Below are 27,828 nucleotides of genomic sequence, written 5' to 3'. Positions count from 1 at the left end.
GCTACGGCGAGGGGCGGGCACAGCGTGCGCGCTCCAAAATGGCGGCGGCCGGTGCGGCCGGTCCGGTGGCGAACGTCTTCCCGTTCCGCGATGCCCGCGCCGCGCCAGACCCTGTGCTGGAGGCCGGCCCGGGTGCTCTCGGCCCACTGCCGGTGCCACTCGTGCTGGACAACGGGTCGTTCCAGGCCCGCGCCGGCTGGGCATGCCCCGGACCGGACCCGGGCCCCGAGCCGCGCCTGCAGTTCCGCTCCGTGTGCGCCCGCGGGCGGGGCGGGGCTCGGGGCGGGGCGGGCCCGCAGGTGGGCAACGCGCTGGGCAGCCTGGAGCCGCTGCGCTGGATGCTGCGCTCACCCTTCGACCGCAACGTACCGGTCAACCTGGAGCTGCAGGAGCTGCTGCTGGACTACAGCTTCCAGCACCTGGGTGTCTCCTCACAGGTGAAGCGGTGGGGGGATGTGGGTTGGGCTTGAGGGGAGGGGTGAGGTCGCAGCTCCCCGCACTCCACTTTGGGAGAGGACGTCGTCACTATGGTAGTTCTCATTGTCATTTAGTCATTCAGCCAGCCAGTCGAATAAATCTTAAGCGCCCAACGTGTGTAAGCTCTGGGCTAGGCTCTTGGGAGTACAGCAGTGAACAATAAACAATGCTCCTTCTCTCTTGCCGCGTACATTTGGGTGCTCGTTTGTTGTCAGATTCATTTATTAACTAAACTGTATTGAGCACCTTCTCTGTGCCAGGCACTTTTCTAGACTACATCCGTGAGTGTAACAAAATTTACTGTGCTGTAGATCTAGAAAGGAAAGACATTCTAGTATGAAAAGGCAGACTAATAAGCAGTAGAATTTAGTAGTAGATTCTTAGGCATGGTAGGAGAGGAGAGGATTGCATTTTTTCAGATGGTCAGGGTAGAGCAGGACTCAGGGAGAGGTTCCAGCAAGGATTGAAAGAGGTGTTTGAGGGAGTAAGCCATGTGAATGTGAGTGAATAGTATTCCAGAGGGAACAGCCAGTGAAAAGGCCCTGAGGCAGGAGTGTGCCTTAATCCTAAGAGCAGCCCGAATGAGGGGAGAGTAGTAATTGGAGGAGGAAGTCAGAGAGGTGATGGAGCAAATCCCATTTGCCTTTTAATTTTGTGAAAGAAGAACGATTAGCAAAGGAAGGACATGACTTCTGTTCCAAAAGGATCACTATAGCTGCTATGAAGATTGGACTGGCATGGGTTATAGGGTAGAACCAGAAGACCAGTAAGGTGGCTGTTGTAATAACCCAAGTGAGAGGTGGTAGTGACTTAGGTGAAGGAGACCGGGGAGGGGGATCTGGTAGAAGCAAATAGATTCTGGAGGTAAAGTGAAGATGGAGCCAACATGATTTGCTGACAGTTTGGATGGGGCTTGACTTAATAACCTTAAATTGACCCTACTTTCATATTTCCTAAAACAGCTTCCAGTAAAGATGAGATGAGTGTTTTATAGTTGTTTCTGGTCAGGTTTTTGATTGGAGACCAAAAGTAAATTCAGTCTTTACAGTAGGACTTTGGTTTCTTTTATGCTTTAAAAAGAGTATTCTTTTGTTACTCTTTGTTCTCCCTTTTCTTTCAAAGTAGGGCTGTGTTGATCATCCCATAGTTTTGACAGAAGCTGTGTGCAACCCACTGTATTCTCGACAAATGATGTCTGAGCTTCTTTTTGAGTGCTATGGGATTCCTAAGGTTGCGTATGGAATAGACAGCCTCTTCAGCTTCTACCACAATAAGCCAAAGAACTTGATGTCCAGTGGGCTCATCATTTCCTCTGGATACCAGTGTACACATATTTTGCCCATCTTAGAAGGGAGGTAAGTAACCCTGACAGCATTTGAGTGCTGTTTTGAGAAGCATTCAGGAAACATTTATTGAGTGCCTGCTTGAAAGCTGAAATGGAAAGAACAGGTATTGAACTGTGAACTGGCCTCCGGACTTGGTTCAGTTGAGTCAATTCACCTTCCATCCTTTGTGACCTCCTGGAGGGAGTTGCAGTAGATGGTCTTTGAGGTCCAAATCCATAATTCTAGAATTTTTCCTATTTTGGATTATGGCCAAAATAGCTAACATAGAGTGGGTGCTCCATAAAATGTTTTGAATAAATTATTTGAATAATTTAGGGGCACCTGAGTGGCTCAGTTGGTTAAGCGTCTGCCGTCGGCTCAGGTCATGATCTCAGGGTCCTGGGATCGAGCCCTGCACCGGGCTCCCTGCTCAACAAGGAGTCTCTTCTTCCTCTGCATCTCCCACTCACTCATGCTCACTCTCTCAAATAAATAAATCTTTAAAAAAAAATTATTTGAATAATTTAAATAATCTTTGTGTTCTGGAGTCACTTTTTTATTAAGAGGTTATTTTTTTGTTTAAAGCACTTTAATCATGATTGTTTAGACCTTTTTTTTCAGATACAGTGCCTGGCACATAATAGAGGTACTTATTAAGTATTTCCAAGATGGATAAAAGGTTAGAGTAGTTTCTGTTATTTTTTTTTTTAAGGTTTTATTTATTTATTTGACAGAGATCACAAGTAGGCAGAGAGGCAGGCAGAGAGAGAGGAGGAAGCAGGCTCCCTGCTGAGCAGAGATTCCAGGACTCTGGGATCATGACCTGAGCCAAAAGCAGAGAGGTTCAATCCACTGGGACACCCAGGTGCACCAATCTCTGTCATTTTTAAACCTTTTTTTTTTTTTTTTTTTTTAGATTTTATTTATTTGACAAAGAGAGAGCAGGGGGAAGCGGAGAGAGAGACTCAGGCTCCCCACTGAGCAGGGAGTCTGATGCAGAGTTCAGTCCCAGGATCCTGGGATTGTGACCCCGGCTGAGGGCAGACGCTTAACTGACTGAGCCATCCAGGTGCCTCTAAACATGTTTTCATTTAATAGTTGGACTTTTATTATCTGAGAAGAGACTTGGCCAGTATTGTACTCTCCTGAGATAATTTCTTATTGCATAAAGAGGGCATGTAAGTAGGGAGTGGAGCCTTGGTTTTGGAATCCAGTACCTGGGTTTGCAACCCTATTGAGGATGAGGTTATTTGCCCTCTTCACTTAGCTTCTTAACATGTAAAATGGGGGAAGAACTGATTTTTCGGGGCTACCCTGAGCATGAAATGAGATAATGTTGGTGATGGCATTTTGTGAGCCATGAAAGAGTCTGAATGTTTAAGTTAAAATAATTGTTGAATTCATTGAGACTGAAGGTGGTCATTTCTCTTAAAGTTTCTACAGAAATTTATGAAGATAATACTTTTTTTTTTAAGATTTTATTTATTTATTTGACACTGAGAGAGATCACAAGTAGGCAGAGAGGCAGGCAGAGAGAGGGGGGGGGAAGCAGGCTTCCCGCTGAGCAGAGAGCCCGATGTGGGACTCCATCCTGGGACCCCAAGACCATGACCTGAGCCGAAGGCAGTGGCTTAACCCACTGAGCCAGCCAGGCGCCTGATAATACTTCTTTTATACATTACTGAATACTCCTGGTATATGGAATTTTATATTTTATGTAAACAGAATATGTGGAAATTAAAAATAACATTGTTAGTTTTATAGCATATCGAGAGAAAAGTATTTTACCTGAAAGCTAAGAAATGAGCACAGTGGAGCCTAGCCTGCTCTGTACTGGCATCTGCTGGTAAGCTGTGGTATCACAGCAGCATGTCCGTGCAGCAAGATCCTCGTGCTCCGCTCCTCTCAATTTCTCACACTGAGAAGAATGTCATCATTCTGGTTCTCTTCCCCTTCACATCATGTGAAAGGAACCTGGTCCTTTTAGGAGATCACAGTAAACCAGTGTGTGCTTGCTTACTTAATGTGGATACATCAGTAGAGGCGGACTATCTAGGGGAGGGGTTCTCCAACTCCAGCCTGTGCTACGTTTACCTGGGAAGCTCGTTAAAATGTGTATTCCCAGGACTACCCCAAAGGAAATGAGTCCTGAGAATTTGGCATGTTTAACATTTCCCCCAGCTAATTCTATAAGGACCACAGTTAGGAGAAACGCCTGACAGGTGACATAAGAGTCTGAATTTGGAGTACACAATCTTCCCATTGAACCTTGTTTCCTTCTGAGACTCTTTCCGAAAGTTAGGTGCCAGTGTGTCTGTGTGTGGACTAGGATTTCCTGCATTGTCTAAGAGGACCCTTTTATTGTCCCTTCATCTGTAGAGTTTTCTATTCCCTCAGTGGGTCTTTTTCTTCTTTGTTCATCTGGATTGTTATCCTTCCCCCGAACTCCCCACAAAATGTTTCCTGTTCTTTCTTCCACGTTGCCACAATGTCAGTGCTGTTTTCCATTCCTTGATTGTAGGTTAGATGCTAAAAACTGCAAGCGCATCAATCTGGGAGGAAGCCAAGCAGCTGGCTACCTCCAGCGCCTCCTGCAGCTGAAGTATCCTGGGCACCTGGCAGCCATCACTCTGAGCCGCATGGAGGAGATCCTGCATGAGCACAGCTACGTTGCTGAAGATTATGTGGAAGGTAACGAAGAGGGCATTTGCCTGTGGCTTGTAGATACTGTACATGGAGAGTGTTGCTTAAATTGTTCCCATGGTGACTCTTCTGCCTTATAGTATCCCCTCTTTTCGGATTTGCTTAAACTATTCAGTAAACTGATAACTATGTATGTGGGTTCTTTTTCAAAAGGGCTTTGGCTATTTAAAAAAAAAAAATTTTTTTTTTAAAGATTTTATTTATTTATTTGACAGACAGAGATCACAAGCAGGCAGAGAGGCAGGCAGAGAGAGAGGAGGAAGCAGGCTCCCCCCTGAGCAGAGAGCCTGATGCAGGGTGAGATCATGACCTGAGCTGAAGGCAGAGGCTTTAACCCACTGAGCCACCCAGGTGCCCTGGGCTTTGGCTATTTTACTTCCTTTGCCTTTCCATATAGATGTTAGGATTAGCTTGTTCATATCTACAAAAATGTTCTGTCGGGATTTTGATTGAAAGTATATGAAATCTGTGGATTAGATTGGATATAAAGCAACATTTTAATTAAAAATCCAAAAACAATATAAGTCAGGATCTAATATTAAATCTAGACTGGGGAGAAGTGACATTTTGTACTATATGGAATCTTCTAATCCATGAATGTAGTAGGTCTTTCCATTTACTTAGGTCTTTATTGATTTCTTTCTTCAGCATTTTGTAGTTTTTGACATATTAATCCTGTACATGTTCTGTTCGATTTATGCCTCCGCCTTTCTTTGCTTGTTTCTTTCAGTTTCCACTCGCTCATTGTTCATGTATAGAAATGCAGTTAATTTTTATGTGGTGACCTTATATTCTTTGCCTTTGCTAAATTTATTTTAGTTTTTTGTAGATTCCTTGGGAATTTTTTTTTTAAGGTTTTATTTATTTATTTGACAGAAATCACAAGTAGGCAGAGAGGCAGGCAGAGAGAGAGAGAGAGAGAGAGCAGGAAGCAGGCTCCCCGCTGAGCAGAGAGCCCGATGCGGGGCTCAATCCCAGAACTCTGGGATCATGACCTGAGCCGAAGGCAGAGGCTTTAACCCGCTGAGCCACCCAGGCGCCCCTCCTTGGGAATTTTTTATAGACGTATCATCTGTGAATTGGGACAGTTTTATTTGTGCCTTCCCAATCTGTTTGCTTTTTTTTTTTTTTTTTCTCCTTTTTTCTTGCCTTATTTTACTGGCTGGGACTTGCAGTACAGTGTTGAATAGAGTGGTGATAGTGGGCATCCTTGTCTTGTGCCCAGAGCCTGTTTTTGAGGTGGTGGAGGACATAGTCTTTCACTATTAAGTATATGATGTTAATGAGAAGTTTTTTTGCAGATGTCCTTTATCAAGCTGTGGAAATTCCCTTCCGTTCCTAGTTTTACTAAGTATTTTTATCATGAATGGATTTAGAATTTTGTGAAATGCATTTTCTACACCAATTGATAGGATCCTATGGTGTTTCTGCTTTGGACTATTCATAGGGAAGATTATAATGGTTGATTTTGGGTGTTGAACTAGCCTTGATTGGGTGGGTGATAGACCCCAGTTGCTCAGATATATTATTCTTTTTATATGTTGCTTTATTTGAGTTGGTAATATTTTATGGGGTTTTATGTCTATAGTTTTCTTATGTGATCTTTGTCTGATCTTGGTATCATGGTGATGCTGGTCTTGTTAAATTAGCTGAAAAGTGTTCCCTCTTTTTCTTTTTAAAAATTTTTAAATTGATTTTGGTGGGGAAAAGGCAGCAGGAGAGAGAATCTTAAGGAGGCTTCATGCTCAAGCTCTTGAGCCTGACACGACCCTGAGATCATGATATGAGTCGAAACCAAGAGTCAGATGCTTAACTGACTGTGCCACCCAGGCATCTCCCCCACGTCGCCACTTTTTCTATTTTCTGAAGAAGATTGTGTAGGTAATTGATTTTTTTTTCCTGTAAATGTTTGATAGAATTCTCTAGTGGAACTATTTGAGCCTGAGGATTTCTTTTTCTGAAGACTTAACTATGGATTCAGTTTAATAGATATAGGACTATTTAGGTAATCTCAATAGGACTATTTAGGTAATCTCATTGATGTCTTTTTATTATTTCCTTCTACTTGCTTTAGGTTTAGTTTGCTCTCTTCTAGATTCTTAAGATAGAAGTTCAGATTATCATGAGATCATTCTTCTTGTAATATAAACATTTAATGCTGCAAATTTCTCCTTCAGCATTGCTTTTTCTACATTCGATAGATTTTGATATGTTTTCATTTTTATTGAATTCACTTCTTTTCTAATTTCCCTCAAGATTTCTTTTTATGAACCATTGATTATTTAGAAATGTGTTGTTTTATTGGGGCTACATCAAAATAAAAATCTGCACAGTGAAGGAAACAGTCAACAAAACTAGACGACAACCTGTGGAATGGGAGAAAGTATTTGTAAATGACACATTCAGTGAAGGGTTAGTATCCAAAATATATAAAGAACTTACACAGATCAACACCCAAAAAACAAATAATCTGATTAAAAATGGGCAGAAGGTATGAGGAAGCATTTCTCCAAAGAAGACATACAGATGGTCAAGAGACACGTGAAAAGATGCATCACCATCTTTTCACCATCACCATCAAGGAAATGCAGATCAGAACCACAAGGAGGGGTACCTGGGTGGCTCAGTGGGTTGAACCTCTGCCTTCAGCTCAGGTCATGATCTCGGGGTCTTGCGATCAAGCCCCACATTGGGCTCTGCTCAGTGGGGAGCCTGCTTCCCCCCTCTTTGCTTATATGTGATCTGTCTCTCTTTGTTAAATAAATCAATAAAATATTAAAAAAAAACAAACCACAAGGAGATACCATCTCATGTCTCTCAGAATGGCTAAAATAAAAAACACAGGAAACAAGTGTTGGCTAGGATATGGAGAAAAAGGAACCCTCCTACACTGTTGGTGGGAATGCATACTGGTACAGCCACCCTGCAAAACAGCATGGAGGTTCCTCAGAAAGTGAATAGAACCACCAGTGATTCAGGAATCACACTACTAGGTATTTATCTCAAGAACACAAAAACACTAATTCAAAGGGATATGTGTTCCCTATGTTTTTAGCAGCCTTATTTACAATAGCCAAATTATAGAAGCAGCCCAAGTGTCCACTGATAGATGAATGGATAAAGAAGATGTGTGTGTGTGTGTGTGTGTGTGTACACACACACATAGATACACACACAATAGAATATTATCAGCCATAAAGATGAATGAAATCATGTCATCTGCAATGACATGCATTGAGCTAGAGTATTATGCTAAGTGAAATAAGAGAAAGATAAATCATGTTATTTCATTCATATGTAGAATTTAAGAAACAAAACTAAATGAACAAAGGGAAAAAAAAAAGGAAGCAAACCAAGAAACAGACTCTTAACTATCAAGAACAAATGGATAGTTACCAGAGGGCAGGAAGGTGGGGGGATGGGTGAAATAGGTGATGGGGATTAAGGAGCACGCTTGCATGAGCACTGGGTGTCGTATAGAACTGTCGAATCACTATATTGTACACCTGAAACTAACGCTATTATGTTAACTATACTGGAATTAAAATAAAAAATTTAATTAAAAAATCACCTTCAAGTTTTAAGGGTTAAATCCAACTTGATATTTTAATAAATAGTTGATGTGGAAAGCTAAAAGGCAAAATAAGTAAGGTGTTTTATTTTTTAAAGATTCCATGCATTTATTTGAGAGAGACAGCAAGTTCAGACAAACGGGGGATGCAGAAGGAGAGGGAGAAACAGACTCCCAGCTGAGCAGGCGGTCCCATGTAGGACTTGATCCCAGTACCTAGGGATCATGAATCACGACCTAAGCCGAAGGCAAATGCCCAACCGACTGAGCCACCCAGCTGCCCTTAGAAAGGTGTTGCTTTTTAGCCAAGTATTTGGAGATACTTGTGTTGTATTTCTGTGACTTATTTCTATTTTAATTTCATTATGTCGTATCAGTGGAACTTGTGAAGGTTTATTTTATGACTGTGGCGTGGTCTCCTTTGGCAAATGTTCCATTTATCCTTGAAAAGAACATGGACTCTGCTGTTGAGTGGAATATTCTGTGATGTTTAGGTTCACTGGTTGATGGTGATGGTCAGTTCTTCTATGTCCCTGTTCCTTTTCCATGCTATAGCTCTCAGTTAAGAGTTTTGAAATCTCAAGGAGTAATTGTAAATTTTTTATTTCTCCTTTCATATCTGTCAGTTTTTGCTTTTAAGTATCTAAAACACTTTTGTTAGGTAATTTAATATTTAGAATTCTTAGGTTATCTTGATGAGTTGACCTTTTATCATTATACAGTATCATTATATAGTATCATTATACAGTATCCCTTTTTATCCTTTGTACTTTTCTTGGCTTTGATGTCTACTTGGATATTAATACAGCCACTTCATCTTTATTTTGCTGAGTGCTTGCATGGAATGGTCTTTCCATCTTTTTAATCTACTTATATCATTATATTCAGAATGAGTTTCTTAATAGTTGGGGTTTTTTTTTTTTTTTTTTTTTTAACCCATCGTATCAGATTTTATCTTTTAACTAGTCTGGTAAGGCCATTTAAAATTAATTATTCATATGTTGGATTTAGTTCTTTTGGGGTTATTTGAATATTTAAAAATTTTGTTTTGGTATTGGTATTTTAATTTACCTATTGTGTTTTTACTGTATCTCTCTGTGTAATTTTTTAGTGGTTGCCCTGAGATGTTTATCATTATTATTATTATTATTTTATTTGACAGAGGAAATCACAAGTACACAGAAGTAGGCAGAGAGGCAGGAAGAGAGAGAGGAAGAAGCAGGCTCCCTGCTGAGCAGAGAGCCTGATGAGGGGCTCCATCCCAGGACCCTGGGATCATGACCTGAGCTGAAGGCAGAGACTTAACCCACTGAGCCACCCAGGCACTGCTGCCCTGAGATTATAATCAGTAGACTTTTCGTACTGACTTTATTTTTATTTATTTATTTATGTTAAAAGATTATTTATTTATCTAATGGAGAACGAGATCACAAGTAGGCAGAGAGCTAGGCAGAGAGAGGGGGGAAGCAGGCTCCTTGCTGAGCAGAGAGCCCAATGTGGGGCTTGATCCCAGGACCCTGAGATCATGACCTGAGCTGAAGACAGAAGCTTAACCCACTGAGCCACCCAGGGGCCCCTCTCACTGTTTTTAGAATCTCTTCTTTATTACTTCGAGTGGCATGTGTCAGTGTTAGCACCCCAGAGGCTCCTTTCTCCTTTATGCTGGGTTGTCTTATGTATCACATGTACAAATGTTGGAAACCCAACAGCCATTTTAATGGTTTTTCACTTTGAATTGTCAAACATATTTTAAGGAACTGAAGAGGAGGTTAGTCGATCACATTGAACGCGATTTTCATCTTTTCTATTGCTAATATCTTTCCTGATGTTCTGAGTTTCCTTCTGCTATCGTGGCTGTTGGGCGAACTTTACGTCCCAGTTCTTTGAGAACAGATCTGTGGGCATTATGTCCAGGTGGCACAGCTGCATTTTGTCGACGGGGTACAGTCAGAGATTGGGTGGCTCGGGCTTTCTCCACCTTACCTGCGTCTGGAACCCTGGTATTGACTTTCTAATTTCTGTGCTAATAGTGTTTCCATTCCGTAACTTCCAAAATTATTTCTTTGAAGAACTGCAGAAATGGCGGTGCCCTGATTATTATGAAAACAACGTCCACAAGATGCAGCTCCCGTTTTCCAACAAGCTCCTCGGCAGCACTCTGAGCTCGGAGGAGAAGCAGGAAAGGCGGCAGCAGCAGCTGCGGCGTTTGCAGGAGCTCAACGCCCGCCGGCGGGAGGAGAAGCTGCAGCTGGACCAGGAGCGGCTGGACAGACTGCTTTACGTGCAGGTACGTGCGTGTCCCGGCAGGGGGCTCCAGTCCTTGCATGAGGCAGTCCCAGAAAGGTGTCTTCCTAGATCTTCTTCCTCCACCAGGAAATGCGGTGACTCTCTGATTCCCCCTTGGGGTCCAGAAGGAGCTGAGGGTGCTCAGTGTGGAGCTCCTCCGCACAGGGGACCCAGACCGTGCACTGAGCAGCAGGTGTCTCTGAGAGAGTTGTGGCCTTTGGCTTCACTGATTTACTTTGGCCTTATCATCTCCTTTGTTTTATAACTTTTTAATTGAAGTGTAGCACACATGCTATAAAGTACACCGATCTCAAGTGTGTAGCTCAGTGGATTTTCACAACATGGAACACCCCGTGTGTCTGCCATCCAGAGCACTCCCAGCATACCAGAAACCTCCCATGTGTCCCCTCTTAGCCAGTAACTTTCCCATGTTTCCCCTCAAAAGGTAATGACTGACACCTGTCACCGTAGATTAGTTTTGCCTACTCAGGTGGTGCTGAGGCTGCTATAGTGCAGCCTAGAGACAGCTGGGGAGGAGGGCAGCATGTGAATTTGGGGTGGGAGGTGAGATTTTGTGGAGGGGAAGGCTAGGGGAGTTCTGGGAGCCGCCTCCTGCTGTAGTGTTTCCGTGTGGCTTCCAAGCCACTTCTCTTTCCTTACCGTTGATGATTGCCCTGTCGTCTTTGAAGATGAATTGCGACTGCTCGGGTTTCAGGAACTTCTAGAGGACGGCCAGATGGATCAGTTTCACAAAGCTCTGGTGGAACTGAACATGGACTCCCCAGAAGAGCTGCAGTCCTACATCCAGAAGCTTAGCTCGGCGGTGGAGCAGGCGAAGCAGAAGATCCTCCAGTCAGAAGTCACCCTCGAGGTGGATGTGGTGGACAGCAAGCCAGAGGTGCCAAGGGGCTTTGGGAGGAGGGTCCCACAGGGTCATTTAGCCTGAGGGTGGGAGGGGTGCCTGGAGAAGGCTGACATCAGAGACGTGACCACACTTGGGAAGGCAGCGCAGTGAGTGCCGTCCATGCGCACGTGGACAGGGAGGAGATGGCACCGACTTCATCCTGACCCGAGGGCTTTTATCCTGTAGACCTCTGGCCCCCCTTGGGATGGGGAACTGTGCATGTAAAGTAGAAAGAACAGTCCCACACCTGCGATGTGCTGCCATCTTGAATCTGAACATTCTCGAGACTTCGATGGTTATTTGGGGTCAGTCACACACTCCCTTCTACTTTTTCCTGATATTTTCTTAAATATATTGTGGTTGATGTTTCGCTTACTTCTTTTCCATCTTGATGTCCCCTAAGGACAAGGATCATGCTTTGTGATAGTTGATGGATTTTTTTACAGCAACTAGGAGACGAGCTTAATATAATATCTGTGCGTTGATTTAAGATCAGCCTTTTAGGACTAAAAGTAACTGTTGGATAAGCTGTTTGGTGTTCTCTGTCTTTCCTTCTCACTTCCCTGCCAGTGGCCTGTTAATAAGTGCGGATGTGGAGTAAAGGCAGGTGGCAGGGCCGTGTTAGGGCCCCAGACGATGCACTCCTTCACACTGGGCCCTGCATACCCATACTCACGAGTTGGGTCGCCTGGCTTTAGAACTGAAAGAAAGTGTTAACAAGCGTGTGCGTGGTTCCTGAATCTGTCCGCTCTGGAGTTCTGAGATGAAGGACTTGTTCATTGTCTTGTGACACTTCTGGGCTGGGATTAACCAGTTTGGCTAGGTGGCTTGTTGTTTTTCAATTGACTTTCTTTAAATTCTAAAACCTGTACTTTTAGAAAGAGGCAGTCCCATGGAAAAACCCAGTTTGGTGCTGGGCGTGGCGCGGCTGCTTGCCGCTGACTTCAGAAGAGCCCTAGGCTCAGCAGGAGGTGTGTTCTTGCCCCGGGCTCGCAGCTGGAGCCTCACTCACACCCTTGGCACTGTCATCGTCCATCTCCAGCTCTCCCACTGCTGAGACTCCCGGAGGCCAGCAGCCGGCAGGGCATACATGTCAGAGCAGACCCGAGTCAGGCTTCCTGGACGGCTGACGTGGGGGCGAGGGACCTTGACTGCTTTCTTACTCTTGTGTGCCACCCCAGGTCAGCCTCACAGAGCTCGTGTGCCTGGCCTCGCTCGCCTCTCCCAGTTTCCCGCTTGTGCTTCGGCTCTCAGCTGTTTTCTGGGATCCAGACCCATGTTTCCTTTATTGTCTATTCATCTGTGTTCAGTTCTCGTTGTGCTTAACACACTGGGCGGACATTAGCATCTTTATGCCAGATATGTGCCGCTAAGCCACAGGCAGGCGAGGGATTTCAGATTTAAAAAGAAAAGCCCAAAGGACTGTAAAATGTGATTTCCGAGCAGCTGAGGAGCTAGTTTTCCCTTTGTTCGCTTTTCTGCATTTGTTACAGGCTGTGATTTAGCTACTCCTTCATACATATAGCAGGTAATTATTAAATCCCTGCTTCATTCTGTGCTCTAGGAATGTATTCTCTCTGGGCTTGGGGAGGTTTGGAAATGTTGGACTTTCAGTATTTTTTCTATATACAGTGAATTGGATGAGTTGATCTGTCCCCAAAGCGTTGAGGGTCAGTCAGCATTGACTGAGGGTGATTGTTATTGATCAGGGTTACAGTAATTTTCGTGGGATAAATGTGACCACAACACTAGCCGGCTAGTTCTGCCTTTCCAAAAGTATTTATAGTGTTTTCCAGCAGTGTAGTTCATTTAGAATGGAGAGAATTGATTTATGTGGATCAAAGTTCATATTGAAATGCCGTCCAAGTGGTAATGGCTAAATTGGATTAATCCGGCAAAATTTTTATCTTACAGTGTTTTCAAAAATCCATTTTTCCCCCCACAGACTAGGCCGTTCCAGTCCTTGCTATTCTGTAAGTATTGTGGTGAGGATATTGTAAAGGAATAGGCTTTGTCAGCATTCCTAAGGAATGGACTAGAGGATGTTGGCCTTCTGTCACTGTAAGCATAGCAGTGGCCGGCGGGGGTGGGGTGGGGGCACAGTTTTAGAGCACTATCGCTTGTTGGAGAACACAATGAGCCTAACGTAGAAAGTTCTCTTGCCTGATTAGCCAAGATCAGAGCTGGCCTCTGCTTGTTCTTTTTTGTTGTTGTTGTTGTTGTTGTTTTAAGATTTTATTTATTTATTTGGCAGAACGAGCAAGGGAGTGGTAGAGGGAGAAGTAGGAGAAGCAGACTCCCCACTAGGCAGGGAGCCCAATATGGAGCTCGATCCCAAGACCCTGGGATCATGACCTGAGCCGGAGGCAGATGCTTAACCGCCTGAGCCCCACAGGCGCCCTGGCCTCTGCTTGTTCTTAGGCCACTCAGTCAAGATTGTTCCAGGGAACCATGCTGCATCTTCTCTGATGTGCTTTGGCAAACTAACATTCTGTTCAGTTCCAAAAGAATGCCCGTTTGTTTTCCTGAACGCCACACAGTGCATGTGGAGACTCTGGCAAACCGTAGAGGGAGAGAAGCCAGCTGGTAGAGGACTCTCTTCTCTATAGGATCGCTATAGCCCATTGTCGGCTTTGAAGGTCTTAGCTTCATTTCTCTGAATCCTACGAATTAGGATAAGTAAAATATCTTTCTGTCTTTTTTTTTTTTTTTTTAAGATTTTATTCATTTGACAGATAGAGATCACAAGTAGGCGGAGAGGCAGGCAGAGAGAGAGGAGTAAGCAGGCTCCCTGCTGAGCAGAGAGCCCAACGCAGGGCTCGATCCCAGAACCCTGAGATCATGACCTGAGCCGAAGGCAGAGGCTTTAACCCACTGAGCCACCCAGGCGCCCCTCTTTTTGTCATTTTTAGTGGCGTTTAGAAGTTATGTTTAAGGGGGCATGCTTCTGAGTACAGCTAGGTGAAGGTGCGTGATGCTGGTTTTGCTGTAGCTGAAGAAGCCTGTTGAAACTCAAGCATTTTACAGTCCTGTGTTCCAGGGAAATTGGAGGGTGTGTCCCAGGGCTCAGCACTCAGTGGTAGGCGTGGTATGCTAGGGACTAGCATGCCATTAAGGTACATTTCCTGCGCTCCTTGGTACTTAACAAAATAAGGCTATCGAATTCTACATAGCTGCTAATGAAGCTTGTCTGGTGGGATGGTAGATGTGTGTGGGAATTTAGGTGAAGTTTTGAGAAAGGATTGGGATATGTGAGTTGGGCCCTGAAGGGTGATATGATTTCAGTAGATAGCAAGCAAGCAGGGACGGACATTATGGATGGAGATGTTTAGATGCAAAGCAGCACGTGTGCAGGGATTGCCGTATGTTGGGTGTGCGGTACGGGGGGTGGGACAGGGCAGGGAGGCAGGGCCAGCCTACGGAGGTCTTTGTCAGTCCGCCTGGCTATTGGCCTACAGACAGCACCTTCAAAGGCTCTCTGGCAAGGAAAGAGTCCAAGGAGACGTGAAATTAGGAAAAGAGCTGGTGGCAGTTAGGATGATGGGTTTAGGGAGGGGTGAGGCTGGACGTGGCAAGGCGGGGTAGAGATGTGTGGCAGCAATCTGGGGGAGAGCTGATGGAGGGGGTGGGAGAGGAGCCAGGGGGATGGGGTGGAGGAGACGCTTCAGAGGGGGCAGCCAAGGATTTGGGTGCCACTTAAGGGCAGTGGTGACAGGAGTGGCAGTGGCTGTTAATAGAACGTGTGACATGTGCCAGACCCTGAGCTGAGCATTTCTGCAAGCGTCACCTCGATGAGTTTTCACAGTTCTGTAAGTACGATGTTTCCATTGGGCAGATAAGGAAACTGAGGTTTAGGAGAGTGAAAAAATTTGCCCTGGGTTGCACAGCTAGAGGTAGTGCTGAGGATCAGACCCAAGTGACCCAATTACAGGTTCACTGTGGTCCCGCTGAGGTCCCACGGAGGTGCTCCTGAAAGGCCGAGGCTGGAGGAGTGCCTTTGGTTTGAGCACCTTATCTTCAAAGTCTCTGTGGGACTTCAGGTGGAATTTACCAGGACCCAGCTATGGAAGGAGCTAGAATCACATGGGGAGTGAGAAAAGAAAGATGATTGGGGAGGCCGGTGCTTAGGGGCCCAGGGGCCGAGGGAGAGGAGAGATGAGAAAGCAGCAGGGTTGATGGAGTGTTCTAAGAGCAGGGGTGGCAGGCTTAGCCTCGGATGGGCGATGGCACAGGAACGTGGAAGGACAGGAGGATAGGTAAAGAGGTGGGATGCAGGAGAGATAGAAGCACCTGAGACGAGCTGCTGAGAACTGTCAGTGGTGACCAGAAGGGGGCTGAGAAGTGCTGGGAGGGGTTGCGGTCACCTGCTCTAGGGCATTCACAGGGGAGCAGAAGAGGACCACAGGCCCGCCAGCGGCAGCTGGGACTTTCTCCACTCTTGCTCATGCCCATGAGAAGCCTAGTTCACTTACCCATTGCCATGTGGAAAAGAACCCCAAACTTAGCATAAAACAATGGTCTTTCTATTGGTGCTCATGAATTTGACGGGTCAGGAATTCAGACAGAGCGTGGCAGGGATCTCTGCTCTGTGCTGCCCGGGGCCTCAGCTGGCAAGACTTGGACATTTGAGGACTGGGAGCCCTGGAGGGCTTTTCACTTTGCTGGCTCCTGGGCTGGGATGACTCAAAGGCCAGGCCTAGTGAGATGGTGGACCTGAGCACCCACACGTGGCCTGTCCATGTGCCATGGGCTTCTCAGCATGGCAACTGGTTTCCAGGAGAGGGCTCCCAACGGAGAGGAGCCAGAGAGCCAATGTTTCAAGAGGTCAAGGTGAAGGGAGCTGTGTGGCCTTGTATGACCTCATGTTGGAAGTCTCATGGCACTGCATGTACGGATACTCTATCGGCTGGAGTTTCACAGGTCTCTGCTAAGATTCAAGGGAGGAACTAAACCCTACCTCTTTCAGGGGGAGTGCCAAAGTCCCCTTGAGAAAGAGCACGTTGAATGGAAGATATCATTGTGACTGTTTTTGAAAAATACAGTCTACCCCAGAGCAGAAGTAGAAAGAGCATTGGGTGGTGCCCTTTAGGATTTGAGAGTGGCTGTTGGAGCCGCAGAGTGGGTAGAGTAGAGGTGGAGGGTGGCAGTTGTGATTGGGCTTCTGGGTGGGTAGAGGAAGGTTATGTGCACAAGGGAGGTCAGAGAGGTCAGAGCACTGGAGGTCGGCATGAGGATGAGGAAGATGAGGGTTCGGGGAGTAGAGCAGAAGGTAGGGAGAACCCCGTAGAGCCCAAGGCTTGCCTTTACTCGTTACTATTTGGGGGAAGGACCCACAAGTTTTGCCTATAGTTATTTTAAATACACAGGTGACATTCTTATGCCACCAGCCTGATATTATAAAAATTACTTAAGGGGCCAAGATGAATGCCTGGTTAGAAGAAGAGTTCGTTTCTCACCCCACCACTGCCCTAGGGGTGTGCCCTACTCACAGAGGAGGAAGTGGGCTCACACTGTGCCACTGTGACCCTCTGGTTGCCATTCAGCACTGGACTGATGTGACCCTAAAGCCTCGCCTCTTTCTGTAACACCGCACCGCTCCTGGTTGCTTGTTGTCCTAGAGGACAAGCCACCAAATGAGACCGAGTTTTCATAATCTGTTTCTGATCCTCTCTTGGAACCCTGGAGTTCAGTGCCAAGCCAGAACAGGCACAGGCTCTTCGAAGGGTGGGGCTTCTTTCTGGGAGATGAGAATCTTCCAGATTAGAGACCACAGACCTCCTGGGAGGCACTCCTTCCCAAGTGCTCTGCGGCCCCTGCCAGGGCAGAGAAGCCTGTCATTTCTCTCAGTTGGCCTTGTTGCCTCTTGCACATCTTCTGTTCTCTTCTTGTTCACCCTGACCTCGGATAGCTCTTCCATCCCCGCAGAGCCCAGTTGTCTTGCTGCACTCAGACTCAGTGATGTATAGAATTCGGCTTGAGACAGTGCAAAGACTTCAGAGCTAGGCCATCTGTCTTGTTCTGAGTTTCTACCACTTACTAGTGTGACATGATCTTGGGCAAGTCTCAATCCCCTGATGAGCCCATTTCCTCCTCATGAAGTACAGAAGTCATCTGTGCAGGGAGGATCGTGAAGTAGCGTGTTGCCTGCTCCTGAATTAGATTCGGTATTCAGATGGCTCTCGCCTCTTTTCTTTGAGAGCAGGGTCCATGGATTCTTGCCTCCCAACCCACCTCCTTTTGTCCTTAAATTACCTGTGCCCCAAACAGCCCCTCTCTTCCTGCTCTCTAGTCTCAGATGAAGGAGTGTTCCTCGTCATTTCCAGGGTTTACTCTCTCCTTAAATACAGTAGAATCCTCTTTATTGAACAGAATTTAGGATACATTGTCCCCCATTCTTTTTTTTTTTTTTAAGATTTTTATATTTATTTATATGACAGGGAGAGAGAGCGAGAGAGGGAACACAAGCAGGGGGAGTGGGAGAGGGAGAAGCCGGCTTCCCCACTGAGCAGGGAGGCTGATGTGGGGCCCAGTCCCAGGACCCCGGGATCATGACCTGAGCCAAAGGCAGATGCTTAACTACTGAGCCACCCAGGCACCCCCAATTTCCCCCATTCTATAAGCCATATATGCGTATGACTGTTGTGGTGTGTGTGTGCTGGAGGAGTGTTGAAGGGCATTGCCGAGTTTAAGAATGAGTTTGAAGGCCATCTGGGTAGCTCAGTCGGTTGATCTCAGGATCCTGAGATTGAACCCTGTCGGGCTCCACAATGAATGTGGAGCTTGCCCGGGATTCTTTCTGTCTTCCTCTCCCTCTGCCCCTCCCCACTCATGTGCACTCTCTTTCTCTAAAAATAAAAACAAAAAAAACTTTTAAAAAAGGGAGGTTGAGTGCTAATTTACATTGGCAATATATTATGTTCTAGAGAATTGTATTTAAGTGCTCTGAATTATATGGGTAATTTATATATGTCACAGACTCCAAGGATAAGGCCAGACTCAGAGGATACATACTCTACGCAGGGACCTCCCCTCGGGCATGCCAGGTGGATAGTCCTGAGTCAGCTTGGGTCCTCCCAAGACACTGTCTCCTAAGACAGTCCTTTCTGCGACAGCTGTCACTGCTAGAGCGTTCTTGCATAGAATTTCTTCCTGTAACTTCTCCCCCTTGAGTCCAGAAGGTAGAACTCTGCCTTTCACATGGCAGAACGATAGATGGCTAGAGGTATCACCTAGAACCACACCACCCCCTGCCCAAATTCTTTCATCCAGATCAAAATTACAGTATACCCTAAGCCCTCTACTGGAAGTGATGTCAGCATGTGTAGGCTCCACCCAGGTTGGCTGTGGCTGAAGAGGAAAGCACCACAGTCCCAAAGCCCTCTGCCACCTCAGCAGCTCTTAGTCATGTTTCCCCCACAGTGGACTGGCTGATAAGGGACTACTTATTAAAGCCCATCAGTGTTGGCACTTGAATCGATTAAACGTTAAGAGATTTATTTGATTTTGCTGGTGGCTGGGCCACTCTGTAGGATACCAGCTCTTGCTCTGTCTCCCCCAGAGTTGGCATGTGTGGTCTTACACCTAACACAGGCAGCAGGTGGCTGTTGCCCCCCACCCCACCCCCGCCCTGGGCCCACCAGAGGGCTCCAGGGAGAAGGTGGGAGTTGAGGTTTACGTGCCGAGGGGGACCGGAGCAAAAAGCCCTTGTCGGGCTTTTTAGGCTTTTAATCCTTGTGTTCACATGTCTTTTTCTTCTTTTTAATAGTTCAGAAAAGTTTTTATAGTTCTTATATAAACTTCTAGGACATGGATTGAAGCACCAGTTCTTATTCATGACTGTGAGCTGTTAGAGTGAAGGCCTCCTGAAGTTACAGGTGCTGTTTTGTTCTGCTTCTTCTGTTCTTAGACCCCTGACCTGGAGCAACTTGAACCGTCTCTGGAAGATGTGGAAAGCATCAATGATTTTGAACCCTTGTTTTCAGAGGAAACCCCAGAAGTGGAGAAGCCAGTGACCACTGTCCAGGTCAGACCGCTGGAGCCCACACCAAGCTTCTGCTTTGAAACTGTTGGCATAGATGACCAGTCTCTGGCCTAGTCTGCTTCTTCAGGAATACTTTTGCAAAAAAAAAAAAAAAAAAAATTCCAGCTGTATTTTCTAGAAAGGTGGGGGGCTAGGGTACTAATACTAAAACATCTGAAGTCAGGGCTTTTTCTATTGATGGAGTGGGGTTCCAGCACTAAAATTGTGAACCTGTGGGGAACAGTCCGCCTTGGTAGACATATTTAGGCAAGTAATTGAGGACTTTAGACCTGAAACCTAGCTTTACTGGTTTCATTTAAATTTAAACATGGTAATTGTGCTTAATCCTCCTTTGGGCAAATGGCAGCCAGACAGACTGTGCTGAGTCTGGGGCTCACTTGGGAGAGTGCTTTCCCAGCTGTGCGGGGCAAATGGCAGCCAGACAGACTGTGCTGAGTCTGGGGCTCACTTGGGAGAGTGCTTTCCCAGCTGTGCGGGGCCCAGGCTGCTGAGCTCGGTGCTGGCGGGAGGCTTGGTCTGGCCGCGCTGGGCCTTCCCGCTGCTGCTCTTCCCCAGCTGTCTTACCCTGCAACACGGGGACCATTTCCTGATGCAAAGTTGAAGGTATCTGTAATACAGAGGTGGGAGAAAGGCAGGAAATGGGATTCTCCTATCAGGAGAGTTGGGGAGAGGTTATTTTAGAAGGAATGAAGGACAGAATCTCTGTTGGCACAAGAAATACAGTTTGAGGGAACTGGCAACTGGAATGTTTGTCACTGTGGCCTAAAAATATCTTCTAAACCTTGGGTTTTTAAAGCCCGTGTTTAACTTGGCAGCCTACCATCAGCTGTTTGTCGGGACAGAAAGAATTCGAGCTCCAGAAATTATCTTCCAGCCGTCCCTCATAGGGGAGGAGCAGGCTGGGATAGCGGAGACCCTTCAGTACATCCTGGACAGGTGAGGCTGAGCCTTCTTTCCCTTTGGATTTTCCAGAACCGTTTCCTCAGATTTTGCAATGAATGGTAGATGAGATGGTCGGTTATTTGAAAATCTGCCCCACACCCTCCTTTTCATTGACTTGCTGCGCTCAGATGGTATTCTTTAGCTCTCCCCAACCCTGGCACATCACGGAGGCTCTGTAATTTTGTTTTCTTTTTTAAAAGATTTTATTTATTTGAGAGAGAGAGAGCACACACATGTGCACATAGGCTGGGGGCGGGGGAGGGTAGAGGGAGAAGCAGACTCCCTAGTGAGCAAGGAGCCCGATGTGGGACTTGGTCCGAGGACTCCAGGATCATGACCTGAGCCAAAGGCAGACGTTTAACTGACTGAGCCACCCAGGCGCCCTGTAATTTTTTTCTAAAAATGTAAATGCTCAGTTGATTTGATGTTCTTTAAGAAATGCTTTGATGTTTAAGCAGCACAACAAGATATGCATGGTGGCTTTCGTATAAACCTTGACATTATTGAAGTCTGGTGATATTTAAATATCCTAAAAGTGTGCAGAGCTTATAAAAGTTTCTTTTCTCCTTGCAGACATTTTATTTAAGAGTTTGCACTTCCATAAACTGCTCCTCCCCCATCCCATTTATACAGGCATTTTCCTGCGGTGGGAGTTTTTGCAATTCAAGCTGGACAAGTGGGGAGCATGATTTGTAGTGCTCTGGCTGCTCTCGGTTGAAACAGGATGAAAACTGGCACCTAGCAAGGAAGAAAAGCTATTGTGGCCAGTGTTTGAGTGGCTTTAAGCTTTGTTTTAATGGGAAAGTACTCAAAAATGTATAAAATAAAGCTGTTATTTAAGAAAAAAAAGGAAAAGAAAAGCACACAGCTGGAAAAGTGGGCCGGCAAAAGGGAGACAGGACTTTTTGGGGTGATGGAAATGTTCTGTTTCTCGATTGTGGTGCTGGACCTCATCAAAATGTTTGGAAATCAGTCCTCCATAAAGTCAGTTTTTTTTTTTTTTTTTTTTTTTTCAAAGTGTGCTAAGAGATACAAGACTTCTAATCCTGCTAAGGCAATGAATCCTATGAAGTTATAAGTGAAAAATTGAAGGTGTTTTTTTTTTTTTTTTAAAGATTAGTTTATTTATTTTAGAGGAAGAGAGAGGAAGAAACAATCTCAGGCAGGCTCCATGCCTAGTATGGAGCCCAACATGGGGCTCGGTCTCATGACCCTGAGGTCATGACCTGAGTTGGAATCAAGAGTTGGATGCTTGGCTGATTAAGCCACCCAGGTACCCCTGGAAATGTTTTTTTAAAGACACTCTGTGCAGATGTTTTCTGTTCTGTGCCAAAACCTTAGGTTGGTTGGTTGGTTTCTTTTTATTTAATATTTTATTTATTTATTTGAGAGAGAGACAGAGCATGAGTGAGGAGAAGGTCAGAAGGAGAAGCAGACTCCCCGTGGAGCTGGGAGCCTGGTGCAGGACTCCAGGATCATGACCTGAGCTGAAGGCAGTCGCTTAACCAACTGAGCCACCCAGGTGCCCAAAAAACCTTAGGTGTCTACATCGGCATTCTCCTCTGATCCTATGTTTGTAGGACTATGCCAAAAGGAATCTTCTCTGTCCTAGGTACTCAAAGGACATTCAGGACCTGCTTGTTCAGAACGTTTTCCTCACTGGTGGAAACATGATGTACCCTGGGATGAAAGGTAGAATCGAGAAGGAGCTGTTGGAGATGAGGCCCTTCCAGTCTGCTTTTAAGGTACTGCTTGTTCACGTAACCAGCTGTTGTGTAAAGAGCATTAAGTATTTGTTTTCTGACTATAGAAGTCATAAATACAGCATAGAGGAGGGCAATTACTTTCTGTTCCAACATCCAGAAATAGCCACTGTAAACATTTCTGGGGCTTTTCTTCTGGTCTTTGATACATGTTGAATTTTTAAAGCAGAATGGGAGTCATGTTTTATGTATTTCTGGTTTTTTTTTTTTTTTAAACTGATAAAAGACACAAATCTAGTAAAATTCAGGGACTACAAGGAGTACACGCTGAGAGTATACTGTCATTCTCTTCACCCACCCCTCATTCTAAGGGCGAAGCTTCTCTTGCACAGATTCTCTGTATGTGAGTGTAACCTGCCTTGTAACCTACATTTCTTAACCCGCCATGAGTGTTTTCCCATGTCATTGTCTTTCAAAACATTTTTTTCTTCTGTATGGTATGGGTACCTCATAGTGTGCCTGCTGAATCCCCGATCTCTAAGAAATGTGGTCTCAGCCCCCCTCGCAGATGCCGAGATGTCCTAGACCCAGCCTCTAGCTGTAAGGAACTTGCTACCTAAGGGGCAGCAGCCAATTAAATGGGTCATGATAGCCCAGAATGTGATGGGCATCCAAGCAGGGGCACCTGTCCATCTCGGAGTTTAGGAAGGTCTCCATGGAACTGAGTCTTCCTAGAACAAGGAGGTGTGTGCCATCTAGACACTGTGGGGTGGGATGGGGTAGGATGGAGGAAGCATTGTAGAGAGGGATTAGCTTGAGCAAAGGCCCAGGGGCCAGAAGCCTGCTGAGGGAGTGAGCTGCTGTTGAGTGTGGCTGGAGCATAGAGTTGCTACAGAGGAGTGGAGGGGGTTGTGGTGGAGAGATAAGCAGGCCCCACACATCCTGCTGAGAGGCTGACCTTGGTCCCCTGTGCTGCATGATGTATTTCACACCCACGGCATGGTCTCTGGGCTCTGGTCCTTACTTCACCACCACCATTATAGGATTTTGCCAAGCCTTTGTTTTGTCAGTGGTACAGAGGGGTATTCAGTACTGTGCTGGCTCACTGTGCTGGTGCAGGTCAAGTGCTCAGCATAGGGCCTGCATAGAATGAACACTTATACATTAGCTGTTGTATGGGGGGGAGGGTCCCTGGGACCACCCCGGGTTCCATGATTTCACAGGACTCATGTATATACAATATAATCACATATTGTACTCACTTGTAATCTTACTCATGGCTACAGTTTGAAAGGAAGCAAAGCAAATTGAGTACAGATTAAAATTGCATGGTGTGACGTCCAGGGGAAAGCAGGTACAAGCACCCAGAGTCCTCACCCAGCAGAGTCACACAGGACAAATTTAATTCTCCCAGCAGTGGGCTGTGACAGTACATGTGAAATGTCACCAACCAGGGAAGCTCATTAGAGACTCAGTGTTGAGGGTTTCTATTGGGAGCCGATCATGTAGGCACCCCCTGCCCGGCACAGACCCAAATTCCAGACTCCCGGAAGGAAGCAGGTGTTCAGCATAAGCTGCATGATTTATGCAGACGTCAGGAGCAGTGAGCTGCTTTTGCCAGTCGTTGGTAGAGGCTTGCCGGAAGTCCAGGTTGGCAGGTGCCAGCCAAGGACAGTCTTAAAAGCCATCAGTCCTGTGGGTTAACTCTTTCTTGCACAGCTGTTCTTTTAGGCCCCCCGGGACCGTGAAGGAGTCTAATCATGGGAATCATTTCATTCAGTTTGAATATTAGGAAGCTGTTTGACTGTCATGGAAAATGGCGTATCAGGAGAAATACCAGAAGCAGGAGGCCAGTTAGGAAGCTCCCAGGCTTTAGGATTGAGTCCTCACTCTACCAGTGTGCAGTATCTCCTGTGATCTGACCTTGAATTACTCCAGCATTACCTCTCATCACTTCCCCTTCCACCCTATACTTTGTTCCCCAATATGCCATGTTTTCTCACCTCAGGGCATTTGCACCTGCTAGTTCTTTTTGTCTGGAATACCCTTTCCAGCTTGATACACATGTTTCCCTTGGCTGGCTTAGATGTCACATCTGCCAGAAGCCTTCCCTCTCCTTACCTGTATTCCTTACTAGACCCACCTCCATTAGCGAAGGATGGACTGTCGTGTGAATTGTCGTGCCCTAGGTCTTGGCTCCGTGTCACTGGGTGACTATGCAGAAAGTAAGCCGAAGACATTGGGAGAGGGCAGGAGGGAGTTCGTGTGCCAAAGCTTAAGAGAGTGAAGTTGTGAGAACTGAGTAATAGGCTGGATTGGGGAGAAAAGTGTGGGACCCAAAACAATTCCCAGGTCCTAGGTTGGGCAGTTGGTGGGACAAATACAACATTCCCTGGACTAGGAATTGGGAGAGGAAGAGCCGAGGGTGCCGAATGAGTTCCACTTCGGGGGGCAGGTTGAGTTGGGTTTCCAGTGGGATGTCCGGAAAGCAGTGACTTATAGGCTGCCGCTGAGCGCTCCAGAGAAAGGCAGATGGGGGGACTCGAATCCTCTAGCGTAATGGTGGTGTTAGTGGGCACCTCCAAAAGGATAGGTGATGTCCATGATTATGCCTTACATAACATCAGCATTTAAGGGCCTTGGGAGGCGGGGTGTGCCCATGAAGGAGACTGAGAAAGAGGTGGTGGTTGGGAGAGGCAGGAGGAGGGCGAGACTGGGCAGAGTGGAGGGGTGGGTGACTGTACAGAAGGGGTGCGCGGGTGCACGCTGGCGGGCTTGACTTGTGATGACACATCGTATCATTGGATGTTTAAGATCTGTTTCTTGACCATCACAAAAGCCTATCCTGTGAATTATTTTGTGACCATTAGCTGTAGGAATGCTGCCAGATTCCTCTTCCCAGCTGTCTTTTAGCTGGTTTGGCCTCATGGTACAGCCTCAGCCTCCGTCCCTTCGGCCGTTGCCTCTCCTTTTCAGCTGCAGATGTGATAAGTGCATGTCTGGCCAGAATTAACCTGATACTCAGCATTTAGGTTATGTATTCAGCAGTTCAGACGTGAACGATTTAAGACCCTGAGATGTGTACATGTACATACTTTCCTTAAGTTTCTGTTGGTTTATTTAAACAGCAGAGCGTTTTAATATTCAATTATAGTAGTGTTTTAAAAGTGAAATGAAGAATAAACTCAATATAAGTCCAAAAAATCCCAGCAAAACATTTAAAAACATTACTGAAATCTCAGACAATTTAACCAAGCCAAAATGAGGATAGAAAAAAAATCAGAACACTGTGGTTCAGCCACTGTGAGTTAAATATATACATTTGGTTCATTTTCTTCTCTTGTGTTTGATTTTAGCAAGAAAAAAAAAAAAAGATTTTGATAGCTTGTTTTGTGACCTGTGCTTTTCTTTTTCTTTTCTTTCTTCTTTTTTTTTTTTAATTACTATTTCTCTGTGCGAGGAGGTTCATGTCCAGCCTCCTTCCCTGTGTGTGTGGTGTCCCATTGTAGTCCGTGTATCTTACTGCTTTTTCAGTGTGAATGATGCTAGCTCCTGTTCACTGAATACTTAGTCTGAGTATCCCACTGCCTTACCCTCATTCTCCCTGGCTCCAGAGCCAGAGCTTAAGGGCTCTTGTCCCAATTTATTGACAGTTCCCTTCTTACAAGTCCCTTCCACGTCAGCCCCATCAGTCGGTCTCCCGAGGTCCGTGCAGGTGTCTCTGCTTCATCTGCCTCTCTCTCTGCTTGCTGACTCTACTTTACATCACCTGCCCATTTCTTCAGAAAGTTCTGAAACCCCTGGAGCTCCTGAGGTTGGGGAAGGGAAGGGGGAGGGGCCTGGGAAGGCAGGTGGCGACTCTGGGAAACAGGAAGCGTGGTTTGAGCTACAGAGGATGTTCCCCGCTCCGGTCAGGTCAGCTGAGGTGAGGGGCTCCCACGGGGCTGCTGACCATGGCCTTGCTCTGACAATAAGCAAAGGAAACAGCCCTGGCAGCATCCTGGACAATGCCCCAGGCCCTCCTCTCTGCTCCCTGCTCCTGAGGCTCATTGGTCACCATGGCCAGACCCACCTCATGTCAGCCCCTGCTTCTCTCTGCTCACAGAGTGGGCTTCGGGGCGGGAAGGCCTTTCCTCTAGGAGGAGCGCCCGCTCCACTTCCTCTCTCCAGCTGGCCGCTTGTGGTCCACAGCGTTGGCCCCGTAGTGGCAGGTCTGGTGTTCGGAAAGTGACTGGCAGCCATTGGTGCTGTGAAGTTGAGTCCGGCGTGCTCGGCATTCTGCGTGTTGCCCTGTGGAGTCTGCGGCATCCCAGCTCAGAGGGACTTGGAGGGTGCAGTTACTCACCAGGGCCCTCCCGTGGGTGTATTTCTGGGGATACCATGCAGGGGGCTGCGGCGGGGCCAGCTGAGCACTCACTTCTGGAGCCCTGGGTGGGGAGACAGCCCTCTGCTGAGTGCTCTTTATGTTTCAGGTTCGGCTTGCTTCCAACCCCGTGTTAGACGCCTGGTATGGCGCTCGGGACTGGGCCTTGGACCACCTGGACGATGACGAAGTCTGGATCACCAGGAAAGAGTATGAAGAGAAGGGGGGAGAGTACCTCAAGGAACACTGTGCGTCCAACATCTATGTCCCCATCCGCCTGCCCAAGCAGGCCTCACGCTTCTCAGACACACAGGCCCCCGGCAAAGGCTCCGCGGCCAGTGGGGGCAGTGCTGGCGAGCAGGCATAGCTGGCACCCCCAGGATCTGGGGCCATAGTGGCCAGTGTGGAGGATGGTGGCTGTACTAGCTGGGTCTTCCCTGAGCCTGCTGGCAGCGCTGGGCCGCGAGATGGATTTCTCCTGGGGAGAATAGTAAGGGACCCTGGAAGTTACCCTCCTGAACTGCATTCACCTGGGGGCTCCTGCCGTGAAGAGACTTTCTGGTCTTTGCTGAACCAAGGATGAGCTGTGGCCTCAGCTTCCCGCAGCAGTAAATGAAGACGGAATGGAGGACAGGGCTGTACAGGATGTAAAAAGTTTATTTCTTCATTTAAAAAATCCTTCAAAATTTATATTGTCCATGTAGCTCTTTATCTGACTTTATTCAGAAATTGTGTGAACGTCCAGCAGGTGGAGACCTTTCACATGTGAATAAGGAAAAGGTAATGTTGGTGTAACAAAGCAATCACCCATGAGATCTCAGGAGCTGGAAATGTTTCCTTCTATTATTTCCTCTTAAAATAAGTAAAAAGGGCCCAAAGAGGGTAACCAAACTGCACAAAGTTTCTCCATCAGGTACATGCTTCGTGTCCATTTCTGAATGGGCAGAAATGAGGCCTTAGCCTAATGTTTGTTCATACTTTCTGTGCTGAAAACTCTTGTACCCTGTGAGGCCTTCCTGCAGATTTTTTCCATACCCACAAGATTGTTAGCTACTTAACTTCTTCGACCTCTCAGAAGAAAGAGTCTGGAAAAAGTGAATCCTGTAGCTGCCTCGGTTTTGCCATAACCTTCCATTCCCTGTACCCGTGCAGCTTCATCTTAAATGGACAAATGACTCCTCTCTCTTGTAGAGATTGTTCGGGGTGAACTGTAACTCTGGAACATCTCTGCTCATTGAGCCCAGAGGCCCCTGAGGCGCTAGTGACCTGTCACAGAATCTATCCACTTACATGCCATGGAGCCTCTAGCCTCCATGTCTCCATGCCTCTTGTGAGGCCGCCTCAGAAGCTGCTGGCTCATGCAGCTTTCCAGGGGCGATCTCCTAGATCTGCAGCCCTTGGGGGTTAGGAACTAAAGACCCAGTGGTGGTGGTGGAGATGGAAGAAGACTCGGGCCAACCCAGGGTCTCCAGAGTCCGAGGACTGAGGAGACGGCGATAGGCATGAGCTGTGA

The 27,828-nt window shown here is 46.5% G+C and overlaps 1 protein-coding gene across 1 annotated transcript; it reads left to right on the top strand.

The window, feature by feature from the left end:
- Positions 1–27,005, top strand: ACTR5 (actin related protein 5). The gene is made up of 9 exons (XM_059133212.1): positions 1–437; positions 1,603–1,832; positions 4,324–4,493; positions 10,146–10,363; positions 11,078–11,260; positions 19,173–19,289; positions 20,104–20,243; positions 21,862–21,994; positions 26,425–27,005. The coding sequence occupies exons 1-9, from the start codon at positions 39–41 to the stop codon at positions 26,680–26,682; spliced, it is 1,848 nt and encodes a 615-aa protein (XP_058989195.1). The 5' UTR covers positions 1–38; the 3' UTR covers positions 26,683–27,005.
- The last annotated feature ends 823 nt before the right edge of the window (positions 27,006–27,828 follow it).

The sequence above is a fragment of the Mustela lutreola genome, chromosome 9, assembly GCF_030435805.1.
Source record: "Mustela lutreola isolate mMusLut2 chromosome 9, mMusLut2.pri, whole genome shotgun sequence".
Classification (NCBI taxonomy): domain Eukaryota; kingdom Metazoa; phylum Chordata; class Mammalia; order Carnivora; family Mustelidae; genus Mustela; species Mustela lutreola.
This window is presented reverse-complemented; position numbering and strand designations above follow the sequence as displayed.